At 40.5% G+C, this 15,170-nt stretch overlaps 1 protein-coding gene across 4 annotated transcripts in view; it reads left to right on the forward strand.

The window, feature by feature from the left end:
- The window catches only part of fstl4 (follistatin-like 4), a 185,291-nt gene that overhangs the window by 154,313 nt on the left and 15,808 nt on the right, over positions 1-15,170 (forward strand). The window contains exons 7-11 of one of the 4 annotated variants that reach the window (XM_034140407.1): positions 2,872-3,044; positions 6,762-6,882; positions 9,176-9,337; positions 13,483-13,617; positions 14,248-14,274. In XM_034140407.1, coding sequence (XP_033996298.1) covers positions 2,872-3,044; positions 6,762-6,882; positions 9,176-9,337; positions 13,483-13,617; positions 14,248-14,274 — 618 coding nt within the window. The remainder of the gene's footprint in view (positions 1-2,871; positions 3,045-6,761; positions 6,883-9,175; positions 9,338-13,482; positions 13,618-14,247; positions 14,275-15,170) is intronic. The other 3 variants (XM_034140408.1, XM_034140410.1, XM_034140411.1) reach the window with 3 other exon arrangements.

Consider the following 15,170-nt stretch of genomic DNA (forward strand, 5'->3'; position numbering starts at 1 on the left):
TAGATTGTTGTTCTGTGACGCTCCAGTAAATAATGGAACATTGACTTGGCAAATTGACATGGTTCATATATATGTAATTATGTAGGTCCAGTTATTCTTTGTTTTTCTGTTTGTCACATAATTGTTATTCAAATCAATCAAAGTGAATGATTACTCTTTGTTTGGTCTTTGTTAATAATGTCTAGCCTTAACATAACATGTCGTTAAACAAATTGCTAAGATGACTTTGATAATCATAGCAATTTTACTATATATGGATGTTCATATTCAATCATCACGGCAGTTCAGATGTCCTTGCTCTTCTCTCTATTTTCATGTTGCCCCTATTACCTCCTTAATGGTGTTTTTTTCTCAGTTCTAAAAGTCATGCACAAGGGCAGTAATGGTATCAGTTCAGTAAACTAATTGAGTGAGATTTGTTCAGTGTAAAGCTTGGATGGCTGCATTTAGATTTCTATCAGACGTCTGTGTCTCTTTATTTATTGAGCCAAGTATATCTTGTCCCCTGCCAATATTGACCCAAGGTCACACACTGACATATATCATGTGAGGGCCTGAACTCCACATTCACAAACAATCTCTCTGTTATCCGTTTATTTACAGTATGCTACCTCTCCAATTGGATTCCCAGTCTTTTTTTTAAACACAATTTAAACAAAAACCCCTTATTTCTTTAAGCATATTTTGTCTTTTTTATTTTATTTGAATAGTGTGCTGAGAAAAGCAAAGCAAAGGAAGAAAAAAACAAGATTTAGAATATGTTGTTCTACAAGGTCATTACATTACATTTAGCTGACGCTTTTATCCAAAGCGACTTAGAATAAGTGCATTCGACCAAGAAGAAAACAGAATCATATAAGTACATCAGGTTTCATAGAGCCAAAACATTTCAAGTGCTACTCAACTGGCTTTAGATAAGCCAGTCCTTTATTAGTATATAATAATATTTTATTACTCGAAGTGGAGTCGAAAGAGATGAGTTTTTAGTCTGCGCCGGAAGATGTGTATGCTTTCTGCTGTCCTGATTTCAATGGGGAGCTCATTCCACCATTTTGGAGCCAGGATAGCAAACCGACGTGTTTTTGCTGATGGGAACTTGGGTCCCCCTCGTAGTGCGGGTGCAGCGAGCCGTTTGGCTGATGCAGAGCGGAGTGCACGTGCTGGGGTGTATGGTTTAACCATGTCCTGGATGTAGGAAGGGCCAGATCCATTCGCAGCATGGTACGCCAGTACCAGTGTCTTGAAGTGGATTCTAGCAGTTACTGGAAGCCAGTGAAGGGAGCGGAGGAGCGGTGTGGTGTGGGAGAATTTAGGAAGGTTGAAGACCAGACGAGCCGCTGCATTCTGGATGAGCTGCAGAGGTCGGATGGCACATGCAGGTAGACCAGCCAGGAGGGAGTTGCAGTAGTGTAGGCATGAGATGACGAGAGCCTGGACAAGAAGTTGCGTCGCTTTCTGGGTCAGGTGGGGACGTATCCTCCTGATGTTGTAAAGAGTGTATCTGCAGCAGCGGGTTGTTGCAGCGATGTTTGCAGTGAAGGACAGGTTGTTGTCTTGGGTCACACCCAGATTCCTTGCAGTCTGAGTCGGGGAAACAACAGAGGGGCCGATGTTGATTGTTAGGTCAAGAGTGGGACAATCTTTTCCAGGAAGAAAAAGCAGTTCAGTCTTGTCAAGGTTGAGCTTGAGGTGGTGAGCAGACATCCACTGAGAGATGTCTGCTAGATAAGCAGAGATGCGTGCGAAGACCTGGGTCTCTGAGCGAGGAAAAGACAGAATTAATTGGGTGTCGTCAGCGTAGCAGTGGTATGAAAAACCATGCGGGCTAATGACCGATCCGAGCGAGTTTGTGTACAGAGAGAAGAGGAGGGGACCAAGGACATGAGATATATTTAATACTGAGGAATACAGGACACATACTGTATATGTTGCATAGCCAACTTTGCATTACTGTACATATGCTGATTCAAGTCTATTTTAACATTTGAATAAGTTAAAGGTGGGGTAGGTAAGTTTGAGAAACCGGCTCGAGATACACTTTTTGTTATATTCCATGGAATGCTCTTAACATCCCGATAGCAATGAATATTTTAAGTGCTTTGACAAAAAATCCATAAAAAAATGTCATCTGTGGAAGCCGTAGTACTGTAAAAAGCACGACCAATCATTTTAGCCGGCCCGGCTAAAATAACTGGATGGCCTACCTGCCTGTCAGCCTTCCATCGGGGCACAAACTTATCTCGTGCCCTCATTGGTCATGTGTGCGTTCGTGTGTGTTGGAGGAGGGGCTCTGTAAGGAAGTGGCAGATTTTCTCCGGTTGTGTATTTTCAAATTCTAGCGATCTCGAGCCGGTTTCTCAAACTTACAATATAAAAGAAAGAAGTGAAGTAGATAACAAAGTTTGCGGACTGTAACTGTGACAGTAGATTTTGTGCCTGACCACACAGCTTGGCGACAGTCACTATTTATGGCGCCAAGGGGGAAGCAGTGAAGAATAATTCCTAATTTGCGGTAAAGGTGAATTGAATTGGATGGCCATTTCAATGAACATAAATTTCCCTTAATGAGAAGAATGATATTTGGCTAGCAGTGTGTCCTCTGACACGTGGTCTTTTTTCATTCTGCATATCCTTCACTTCTTGACAGCTGTTTATCCTCCATGGCCCACTAGCATGAGATGGATGACTGCAGCTTGGCTACAGTTCTACTACATCAGCACACTATATCTGATTTGTGATTTTCCCGGCTTCTTTTTTTTCCCGCTTCTGCCTCAGATTTCTCATTTTTTATTTTAACTATCATCTGTTATTGGCCTCTCTGTCACTCATTTATAATACTAATCACTTCCCTTCATACTCTCATTCTAACAGAGGTTGTCCAACTGAGCCTGGCGGAGGACCAGTGGATCAGTGTCTCTACGGTAACAGTGGGCCTTAGTGCGGTCCTTACGTGTGCCATCCAAGGGACGCTGCGTCCACCAATCATCTGGAAGAGGAACGGCATCATCCTGAACTTCTTGGACCTGGAGGATATCAACGTGAGTGTATGTTTTCGGTTTCTTCATCAAGGTTATTGCTCTAGTTTGCATGAGTTGATTGCATTCATCGCACAACACAAGCATCTTATCTGACTGTCTACAAATGTTGGTCTGCATGGAAGTCCACTTAAGGGTCTGCAGTGGACTTGAGAAGATGACAAACTGTGTCTCATTCAGACCCTTGCTGACACAGAAACCATAAATTCAATAGAGGACATCAGAAGGAATTCCAACAAAAAGATTACTCCCCAGCTTTCTCCATGAAACAGTAGAATTATAGCTCCCTCGGTGCTTAATGAACTATGTGGCCCTGCTCCTGTTTGGACACATTTATTCTTCACAGGTGACAGCACAGCACTGGCCTTGCTTTACCCACCACCGGATCACAACTCACTAATTGCATGTTAATGAGCGGCCTTGTTGGTCTGCTGTGATGATGAGCCGATAAACAATGTCAAGTGTTAAGGTGGAGACCGGAGGAGAGGCGATGGCAGAAGAAGTCCCTCAGGCTCTTGACCCTGAATAATGAATTTCCGCAGAGCAAATGGATCTGAGGGGGAGGAGGGAGAGAGGACTGTTACCTCATTCACACCAACGGTGTTTCAGGGCCAGTTCGAAGCTGGAGCTTGAAAAGCACCGGGTTTTCCTGTTCACACCGCAGCGGAGCAGCCTCTTAGCTCCGGAATCCGGTTCGTTTTAAGCACCCAAAAATTGTCCGGCTAGAGCAAAAGCACCGCATACATCACGCTTACGTCGAGGCGGGGGCAGGGGCAGGGGCGGGATCAACTCCTGAACAACAACAAAAAGCCCGCGTTTTATCCAGTTTGTACACAATGATGGAGAAACTTAACAAGCAGCAGTGGTCCACTGAAGAGACCAGCTACCTACTGGGAATCTGGTCTTCCGAAGAGGTACAGAGGAAGCTGGAGCACAATCGGCCATTGTTGTTGTTGTCGGTGTGAGCCGTGAGGGTTTTCCGCGCGGTTTGGCTTTATGAAGCAGGCACGCAAACGGTTACGTCATGACGCAAGCGATGACGCAATGACGCAGCACCAGTCGGACTCTGGGCGGTGTGAAAAGAGCCGGAGCTAAACCGAAGAACCGGTTCTGAACCTGAAAAGCTCTAGCACGGAGTTTGAACCGGAGTTGCGTTGGTGTGAATGAGGTGTGTGTGTTTGGCTTTCTTTTAAGCCCAATCAAAGATAAAGCAACATAAGTTAACTAATAAGAGAGAAGTACTATAGCATATAAATGATTTAAAGTTAAACAGTCAGATAGTATATTACATTTCCATTTCAAAAGGTTCCTAGTCGCATTGCCATGATAACTCTCACATCTGTTAGAATAGTAACATTTTGATACAATAATGGGGAGTAGAGGGACACAGAAAAAGTGTGACTGACATTAATTGCAGTAATTGTGTCCCTCTTTTTGAGATTTATCTGTCCAACATTTGATACAGGTCTACTTTCAACAATTCAAGGTGACAGGGTGAGAGGAGGGAAAGAACATTTACTTCCTGTCAAAGTACTTTCAGCCTACCATTTTCCTCTATTGAATTTGTTTGATGGCAACAGACTTCTTTTTGGAAGTTTCATCTGACACTGATGGAAAACTTTCTGCGCTGTGGCATAAAACCCTTTAACCTGAGAGCTGAGCCTCCATTAAAATCAGTTTCATTTGTCTGCTCTCTCATAGTATCTTTCTGTCCTTTGTTCTCCATCTTGCTGTCTGTTTGTCTCACTCTGGTTTTCTTACCCTCAATCAAAAAACTAGGTATCTTACATATTGAATGTGCTCTCCAAAATGTAACTTCACGTGTATATTGGAAGGTTCTGACCTGTTTCACCACAGTTGATTGCAGGAAAGCAAAATAAAACACAACACCAACAACACACACAGAACAGCAATATAATATGCCACAGTGCCGTCTATCAGCCGAAAACTCTTGAGTGAGATTGGAATCTTGTTCTCCAGAAATTAAATTAATAATGTATATTTCTTTATTAAAAACAATTGCTACAGAGCTACTTTTAATTTGCAGGTGCATTGTTTTCACTTGGTAAACATGAAATGAATGTGGCTCTTTATATGCAAACTAATTTAGTTTATTGCAGCTCGATTGTTCTGGAAATTATGAAAAGCAATGATGATTACTAGTGAAGAAAAGGTCAAAGCTGACGTCGGTGTAGTGCTGCATCGGATTTGAATTGTAATAATTTTGTAGCCACTGGCCATCTTCATGTATAATTATTCCAGGGCTCTTTCATTATGAAAGCATATCATCTAACTTGACTAAAAATAAAAGCCTGTTATTCTTTCTTTACAGTTTTTCAGTAAAGTGAACAACTTTTTTCCATTATCTTATGAGCAGCTGTGCAGACCAAAATCTACCATTGAAGTTCATGTCTTTTTCGTCACTAATGACACTAAACAACCAGACACAATACTACTCAGTAATCTGAGCAAAACACAATTAAATAATTCTTCAAATTTGGCAGATTCGTCCAACACATCTTTATCTTTTTGATACTTCAGCTATAGCCGAATATGAATTTTGCGAGTGGATTTTGATTGGCCCGTTTAGTTTGTCCTTAATGTGAGACTTACCATTATATCATTGCACCTGCTTATTACCTAAAGTCACCCAACACTAAACTCCTATAAACATCTGCATATAAAGCGTTTTTGATAACACATCAGAACAATAAGATCTGTATCACCATTTTTTTATTGACTTACAGTTTTGTGTGAAATTAGCTCTGTAGCAAAAAAGTATTAATCAACATAACATCTCAGGTATGAATTTGGGACACATTGGTTGATGATTTGAAAAGTCGCCGTTCAGGAACCAACCCAACTGGATGACTTTTTTTCCAAAATCTAGAGCTAAGATTTTAAACAAAAATAATCAGGCATAACCTGCCAGATATTTCAAAGCTATACTTTTTAGCTCTAATGGCCCTCTCAATTTTAATTGCCCTCACTGGTTTAGTTGTAACTCTCACTTTAAAGGCAGCCTAAAGTCCCCCATCTATCTCAACAGAAAGTCTTTTCACATTCTCCTGTCACAAATCGACCCTCTGTCAGGTCATATTAATTTCCAGAGCCTTGTGAAGGAGAACAGCCGTTCGTGGTGTCCGTGTCACGACAGAGGCACATCAGGACATCTGCTCCGCCACTTGGTGGGACAGCAAACTATTTAATGCCTTAATCCGCCCTAAGCTGTGGCTGGAACCCCCTGGGGACTGCCGCATGCTGCCCCAACAACAACCAGCGCCATTCATCAACCTAATGGGCTTTATATTTTTAACCCTTGCCATTTATCAGGCTCAGGCAGCGTGATGAGGGAAAGTGGACGATCAAATTCCCCAACGCCTGCTTAAGCTCAACAGGGAAACCATTGATTCATGGTCTCTCTTCCCTTCCACATCACTCTTTTCCTCTCCTGTCTTTTCCCATCACACCCTGCTGCTGTGCGCCTCCTCTCCTCTCTCTGCCCTCGTCAAGCTTCTTTAAGTATTCTACCAAGCTACCTCCATTTCTCCCTCACTCCCTGTGGCTCTTTCCTGCACCCCATCCTTCACCACTATTCCCTCTCCTACATCTCCTGTTCTTCATCTGGCTTCTTTCATCATGTTCCCTCCTCTTTTTCCCATCTTTTTCACAACCACCTTCTTTCCTAACTTCCATTTCCTCTTCCATTTTGTAACTGTATTGCAGGACTTTGGGGACGATGGCTCCCTGTACATCACCAAGGTGACAACCATCCACATGGGGAACTACAGTTGCCATGCCTACGGCTATGAAGACCTCTATCAGACTCATGTGCTGCAGGTGAATGGTCAGTAGTGGCTCATTTCTTACTTACAGTGATATACAAAATGTTTTGTTTGTGCTACTCTGTGGTTCCCCAGTTAGGGACTTTTTTTATTATTCCTGTTTACAGGGAAAACGGTTAAAGAACAGTCTCTTAAGCAATCAAGCCAACAACCATTGATCAAAACAAAGGATACCATGAGAGACATTTAGTGCAGCATTTCAATATGCAAATCCAAACGTGTTCTAATCATATCAAGCCCCTCTCATTGTAGTCCATCCATATATAAAAAACACTTAACAACACTGTGATACTGCATATGGAAATATCAGGATTGTTTTTTGTATTTTTTCAGTAGATATAACTATCAACAGCATGAACTCGGCATTAACCATCATGTCAGATGTTGAAACATTCATTATACTATAAGATCATATTCATAAAACACCGTTTAACACATAAGTTACAATGTCGTTAACAGAACGCAAAAGTTCAGAACATCAAGCAAACCCAGAAATGTGTTGGCTTCTCTGAGACTTGTCGTAGGCTTTTAAAATCAAAGAAGTTGCTTGTCAAAAAAAATATTTTAAGTACAAATAAACAGTTTCAATAAAGCTGTGTTGTTCATACCTTTATGTTTACAATATATGCTATATACACATGGCTCACAGCATCGCAACACTTTGCATCAAAGGGACCACGGGAAACAACATCATTGCATATGTGAAGCTAAAACCTAATTATGTGTGCATGCAGCACATCACTTCGTTGCAGGGGAGAAAAGCCACTTAAAGGGAAAATACATCTGAAACTACACTGCATTTTGGCAGGAGGAACTTATTAAGGAACCAACTCATATCAATTATCTACAAAAGGGACTACCTTTAGACTTGAGAGTTATTATTATGCATCTCTCCAAGGAACACCCACAGAGGAAGAAGCCCCCTAACTGTAACAAGACAAATCAAAGATACGGCTTCCAATATATGCGCTTTTGTCTCAGGGTGGCAAAGGAGGAGGAAAATGTATTCAATTAAACCTCTTTTAAGAGAGACAATAGGTGTAATTATTTTTGTTTTTCTGAGACGCTAATTGTAAAGATATGCAGCTGAGTTTTAGACCTTGAACTAAAGAGGGAGAGGGGCTGATGGGAAGGGAGTCATGGAGACAGACTCTGGCCCTGAAGGGCGAGATATCAGGAGAGGGCAATTACCAAATGTTTGTGTAGGGGGGACTCAAGGTATTTCAAGCTCGATAGGACGAGGTGAGATAAGGTGGAATGGAAGTGAGCCAGGAGCCACATTAAACTAAGTGGACTCTTTGCATCGTGTTGTGTTTATAAGAATTACACACATGCTTCTGTTTTTACTGTGATGAGAGCAATGGCAGCGCTGCGGCACCCACAGTCGCAGTTTAAAAATAACTCTTTCTGTAATATTATAGTATCCTAGAGTCTGGTATCAATGCCGTTGAAGAATGTTTCTAAATGTGAAGTACACACTCAATAATGAATGGAAGAAAGGAAGAGTTTCTGTGAGAAAAAGATTGTAGAAAAACCAAACAAATGATTGATATAAAATGTAGAGATCACAGATGATAAGACAGACAGGCTGAGGGTATGGCGGAGGTATAAACACTTGTGTGTGAGTAAAGGAAAAGGTAAATAAAAACTAAATGGAACCAGAATTAACAAATAGACCCAAAGTACAAATACCATAACGTAATAATACTACATGTATTACTTTTACATTAACTAATAAAAAGGGGAAGAAGAAAGTTAAGGAAAAACTGAAATAAGTTTGCAGCAAGCACCAGAAGCGACATTAATATTGCATAAGGGGGAAGGTTGTAGATTGAATGTTAGAGGTGATTGAACTCCTGGAAAGTCAGGGGGGGGGCATCAGGATTTTGGCAGCATCCACCGGCGTTGAAATGTGCCCAGCATCCAAAGCAGAAAAATGAAATTTTACCTGTTCCGATAAACTATTACCTCATATTTCATTTCCCCCCTCATTTCCTCCATATTCATTTGCGCTCTTCTCCCCGGAGGAGGTGGTAAGTGGTAGATACGTCCAACATCTATTTCATGCAGGACTCGAGCTGTAATAAAGCAGCCCCAGAGCTCTTGGGTTCTTGTTATGTGTGAATATATTCCATGCTGTGGTGAGACAAATTCCTCTCTGCCCACTGCGTGTGTGGGTGTTTGTGCTATGTTCCCCTAGGAGCTACCATGAAACAGTGTGTAATTAGGTTTTCACTCGCGCCTCTGCTCTCTCCCTGTTTGTGTCTTCGGTTTTGTTTGTGTTTGTGCGTCCAGTCCCTCCAGTGATCCTGGTCTACCCGGAGACGCAGGCCCAGGAGCCCGGCGTATCTGCCAGCCTCCATTGCCACGCCGACGGCATCCCGAATCCCAAGCTCCTCTGGCTGAAGAACGGCATGGACCTGCTGCCCAGATCCTCCACACAGCTCGCTCTCATAGGTGGGGAGTTTTTGATATTTTTTTTTTTGAAGAGCTGTCAGCGTTTTAGCAGACTTTTTGTCACATGCAGTGTTTTTCAATTAGTATTACCAACCAACAGAGCTGCAGTATGCCAACACTGCAGAATCCTTTATAAACAAGGCAGAGCATATAGATGATGCAAAAAAAGCTTGAAAATAAAGCTGGTGTTGAATATATTATTAACTAATATTTAAAACTCTGCAGTATTGTTTAATTTTGCTTTTGAATGAGCAAGCTGTACTGTTGATGGCATTATCAGTTCATATATAAGTGTGTTACCTGCTGACATGTGCTAAACCCTAAGTAAATAGGTGAGGGGCCACTTATGTTATGTAAATGTTAAATGTTAAAACCTGTTAAATTGTCTCGGTGTACACACATGCTCCAGATAGACTTGTCGCAAGTATTCTGGCTCCTATACTGTTTTAAGACAATATATGCTTTAACTTCAATCACCACTGTTTACGTGTTTCTGTTGTGTTCTAATAATCCTGAGTGCTTATGTAACAGATCAACAACACTTCAGTTCCATTTACATTCTCTACCAAGTTGATGAAACACAGATTGCAGTCCTTTAACTATCTCTATTTTGCCCAACTACTTCATCTTTAGAAGTCGAATATAAATGGAGAAAATAAAATAAGCAAATAAGATGAAATATATAGTGTGTGGGAGAGTCGACGGCAGCTCTCTAGACTAGAATGGTGTTTTTTAAGAGACACTCTCAATATAAGAGAGAAGGAGCAAAGTGAAGCACGACTTTTCCTTTTATGTCCTGGTTCTCATTAAGGGAGAGTTTATTGTCTGTGTGTGGGTCATTACCTGTGGTAATAGCCTGTTATCAACCCCTCACACACTCAAACATGGGAGGGTTTGCAAGGTTCACCAGCACATAAACACTGCAGTGGCTACACTTACAGATTTGCCAACTAATATGGGCAAGGGGCATGCGTCCCCCTCACAGTGATTATTTAGGCTGGTTTTATAAAAAAGATATAGTTAAGTTAAAAAACTAGAGTGGAAAAGTATATAAATGACCATTGTTGTCCAGCATTGCCTTAGAAAAGATATCAAAAGCATAAAAGGTATGATTCTTTTATTTCATTTCCACATATCTCACATGTCAGGAGTGTAATAAAAGCAGTGTAAAAGTGTTGCCTTTATCTTTATACAGTATGTGGCTTCTGTAAAACTGCACACTGACAGATGGTAGTGAGGAGTATTGATTGTAAGCCACAGTTGAACAGTAAAGAGAGAAACTGCTTTGTGTTGCTGAATGAATGAAACTGTGTTCTGGAACCGTTTGCGGTGCTGAAACATCAAATTGATCTTTGCCTGATATTCCCTGTTGTTCAGTTTGTATAGCAAACCTCTTAACACAGCTTCAGTGATATCCTGATGTGTGACATTATGGGTCTTTTTAACCCCAATGCTTTGTGTGAAGAAGGCTCAGCACATTATCGTTATCACACAACTCAAATTCCACGTTAATCAAGGTCATCTGAGGGAACAGGCTGCATTGTGGCTGTTGAGTGAAGACTGAGCTAAATGATTAGTTTAATATTCAGTCCCACTGGATTAAGATTAAGGTATACAGTAAACCTGCCATTTACCGCCAAATTTCACACAACATTCTCCTCTCCTACTGCCTGCCTTTGTACTGTTTTGAAAAGACACTGTCGTTGAATCCTGTGTTTTACGCTGCCCAAGACATCTGTATTCAGTCAAAGAAGCACAAACAAGCTTAGTGTTTTCCCTCATAGCAGAATAACAATATGTGGGGCCTTTCTTCAGAGTGACGCAGCACTTTGGATTTGGAGCTGTGAGACTACTGGATTTCTACTTTTTATGAAGTCACAGAAAAAAGTATCTTAAGTGTCATGAAGAAAGCTCACAATACTTTAACTAGGATCTTGCACAGATAATCATTCATTTGGGATACAGTAGAGGGTAACACAAGAGTGGATTTCCAATTGCATCTCAAATGAATGAAAGCTAAATCCTTCCCTGTCCCAATCTCAGAGGAATGAGATCTGTTCCATCCCATTCCTGTTTCTTTTTCAGATTTATATTTATAGAGATGAACAAATTGCAATTTTCTACACCGGTTCTAATTTACTGTCTTTCTAGAACTATATTAACCATCATACACATGTACCTGATGGTTAAACCATTTCAACATACGAATAGTAATGTTATCCATTGTGAATATATATATTGAGTATAGCCCCATTGAATCATAAATTCCTCATTTGCCCTTACAACAACAAGCTCAAGGGTAGAAGTAAAGAAGACTAAAAGTTCTAACTCCTATGTTTAAAACACCAATCCTTCTCAAAATCCCTGTCATTGCAAACAGCTACAAGCCTGCAAAATAGGGATAAAGAGACTCATTTAATGAGTGGCTGATTCAGTGGTTTTCAATAAGAATTGATCACAACATAATTATGAATTAGAAGTAATTAAACTGGTGTCTCATTCTATGAAGGCCTGCTTCAAGGCACTTTTTACTTCAAAGCTCTTTTCCCTTGATAAAAGATAATTATTATCAGAAGCCAAAAGACGTTTCACTTTATGTGAAAAGCTTTGCGTCAACTTTTGTAACGTGTTTTACGACCCACTAGGCATTAATTATAGGGCAGACATCATTTTCAACGTATAAAATAGAACACTTATCTTGAAGGCTGCAGTCCTTTTGGTTGTTTGTTAATTAAATAGTGTTCCTGCAGGAAGGCACTTGAGTGTGTTTTAACAACATAGAGAGCAAAAAGACCCTTTGTTTATATCCTCAAAGTGGGAATATTCTAGAGGTGTATAGATGCTATAGATACTTAAATATTTGTAAAATAATTGGAAACGGATGCAGCGTTTATGTTCTTACACAAGATCTATCAAAGCAGCGCTGTGACACCCAACATAATTCACTCTCCCAGTGCTGTGAAGTGTGGTGTTTAATGCAGAGCTACATGCAGGACAGGAGGGATCAGAGTGCAGCTGTACATCACAGAGCTTGATGCTGCAGCAAACATCAGAGCGTCCGCCTCCTCCCTCGACCTCTGTGTCCTAACATCCAACATCACCTGTCACCTCCACCCACCTCACCTGCAGCTGCAACTTCATGCAAACAATGCAGCATTGTACAGAATATGTGGGGAAATAAATAAAGTGTGAAACTAAGCTATTATATTAGAATGCAGGATATGTAATGGCATAAAACATTGAGCATTTATTGTCATGCTGATGGAAAGTTACTTCAATATCAAACATATTTCAGAAAAAGAAGCCTTCTTCAGTTCAATTCATGTCGATATCAACAAACGTTCTGCTATGTATACTTGACATAAGATTAACAACATGCTTTTTTCTCCCAGGCTATGCTATTGGTATATTTAAGTATTACAAAAAAACAATGGTTTAAAAATGTTATACTGTATATACTCTGATTATACTCGCCCATAAAGTTGGAATGCTTTTGTTTTCAGACACATTCCTCTTTTTATCAATCAATCAATCACTGTTTATTTATATAGCCCAATATCACAAATGTTACATTTGTCTCAGTGGACTTCACAGTTTGTACAGAATATCAGTATGACAATACGACACCCTCTGTCCTTAGACCCTCACATCGTACAAGGAAAAACTTCCAAAGAAGGAAAAACCCCACAGTTTAAAGGGGAACATGGGAGAAACCTCAGGGAGAGCAACAGAGGAGGGATCCCTCTCCCAGGACGGACAGACGTGCAATAGATGCCGTGTGTAAATCGAAAAGATAATACATTTACAACATTGGTAGACCAAATGTTTGGCAATGCATGTGTCTATAATAAGAAGATGAATCCACGAGGCTGTCAACAATCCTGTGGGAGTCATCAGGGAAGTAGTATGATGAAAGTCAGGCAGGACCACGACTATTTGCACACACAATCATTTCATGGGAAGAGTTACAACATATTGTATTCCAACGGTATGTAGTGTACTAAACCCACAAAAAAGTTAAAGATGGTTGTTCTGAAGCCTTTCTTGTTTCCAAATGCAAGATATCAAATAATGTAGCAACATGTACCTGCTTCAGTAACATGTTTCCTTTCATTTTCTTTCCTTTTGTGTTTCTGTTCTCGTAGCCAATGGTAGTGAGCTCTTCATTGGCAGCGTCCGGTACGAGGACACTGGAGCCTACACATGCATCGCCAAGAACGAGGTTGGCGTGGACGAGGATATCTCCTCTCTGTTTGTTGAAGACTCGGCCAAGAAGACCCGTAAGTCAAAGAACATTATCTCTGTTAAAGATAAAGCCAGAAATAAGTCCTCGCACCCACTTTTTGTTCCAGAAAGATAGTTTAAACAGTATATTGGTGTAAATCCTCATGGCATGGCTGCTTGTTAGATAATAGTGTTAGTAGTAATTAGGTTAAGTTATATAATCCTTTTCATAGTAGTGCTGCGATCATGCTACCAGCTTGATGAACCCAACAGATGTATGGAGTTTTGAACTAAAAATGAACCTCAGGCAGCTTATTTTATCCCATATTTTATAGCCAGGGACAAGCACCCAAATTACATATTTTATGTTACTTTGATATCGGTTCTTTCATTAGATTGCATCATTTTGACGAGTTAACAATCGCCATCGAGAAAGAGTTTATCGGGCCAGTTAAGATTAAACAGAATAATCTCTGACTTCCGTTTGATCTCTTGATTTAAGAGGAAATATGATCCTGTCAACAGCAGAAAGGAACATTTTGTAGCTGTCAAATATGTTTGGTCTTGGCATGACATGAGATCAATCACCCCCTCTCTTTCTTGGATGATCTGTCTTTTTTTTCTGAAGGTGATTTAATGTTTTCCCCCTCTTTTCCCTTTCTATTGCTGGGTGGCTGAATCTGCAGTTGCGAACATTCTGTGGAGAGAAGAAGGTAATTCATTAAAGTAAAAAAAAAAAAACTTTTATACTCTTGTGAATAGGAAAAAATGGTGGGCATAGTTTGTGGCTCTTCAGGGCCTGCAGCTGAATATCTGCATTTTCCAACACGTTTGCTGTACTGTCCAGAAGAATCACAACACTGTTTTCTCTCCAGCAAAACTTTACTTCCAACCTTGCTTTCTTCCTTTTGTGCCCAGGATGTTTCTTTTTTTTCTGGAGTGCTTTCTAATCTATTTTTCAGATCACCTGGGGAGGAAGCATTTACACACAAGCAGGGATTTCATGCATTATGCAAATAAAACCACAGACCAAGTGTGGTGGCTACACGAAAACAACTTTGTGGTGTTCAGCAGTATAAAAATCCATGCTGTCCTTATACTATATATTACATCAGTACGGCCACAAGAACAGTTTTACTACTGCACTGGAAAACCGCTGCGGTTTAGAGTGCAATACAAACACAATCTGTTTTATATACATCATCACCACATCAGGTTTACCACAAAACCAAACGACGTGTAAGCATTTGGATTATTTCTAAACACTATCAGCACTCAAAGCTGCCTCATTAACTGTGTGTGTGTTTGTGTGTGTTGTGCAAGTGCTTGTTTTTTGTCTCTGTATTCATACAGGGTGTGCATATTCAGTGTGCTTCTTTGGTGTACTATGTTTATCTCACAGCGTTATGACAGCCTGACAAATCAATCATCATCACAGTTTTTGTCAATGCCGCAAGTGTGTTTATGTGCTTATGCTTATCATCTGTGCTCATGTGATGTGTTCCTGCCGGCAGTAATAGACTGCTGTCGAATCATCCAAATGCCTCAGCATCAGACTGTGATGCTAACTCATCAGCAGCTGTTTACACGTCGAGATGTGAAATGTTTC

This window comes from Trematomus bernacchii, unplaced genomic scaffold (assembly GCF_902827165.1).
Source record: "Trematomus bernacchii unplaced genomic scaffold, fTreBer1.1, whole genome shotgun sequence".
Lineage (NCBI taxonomy): Eukaryota > Metazoa > Chordata > Actinopteri > Perciformes > Nototheniidae > Trematomus > Trematomus bernacchii.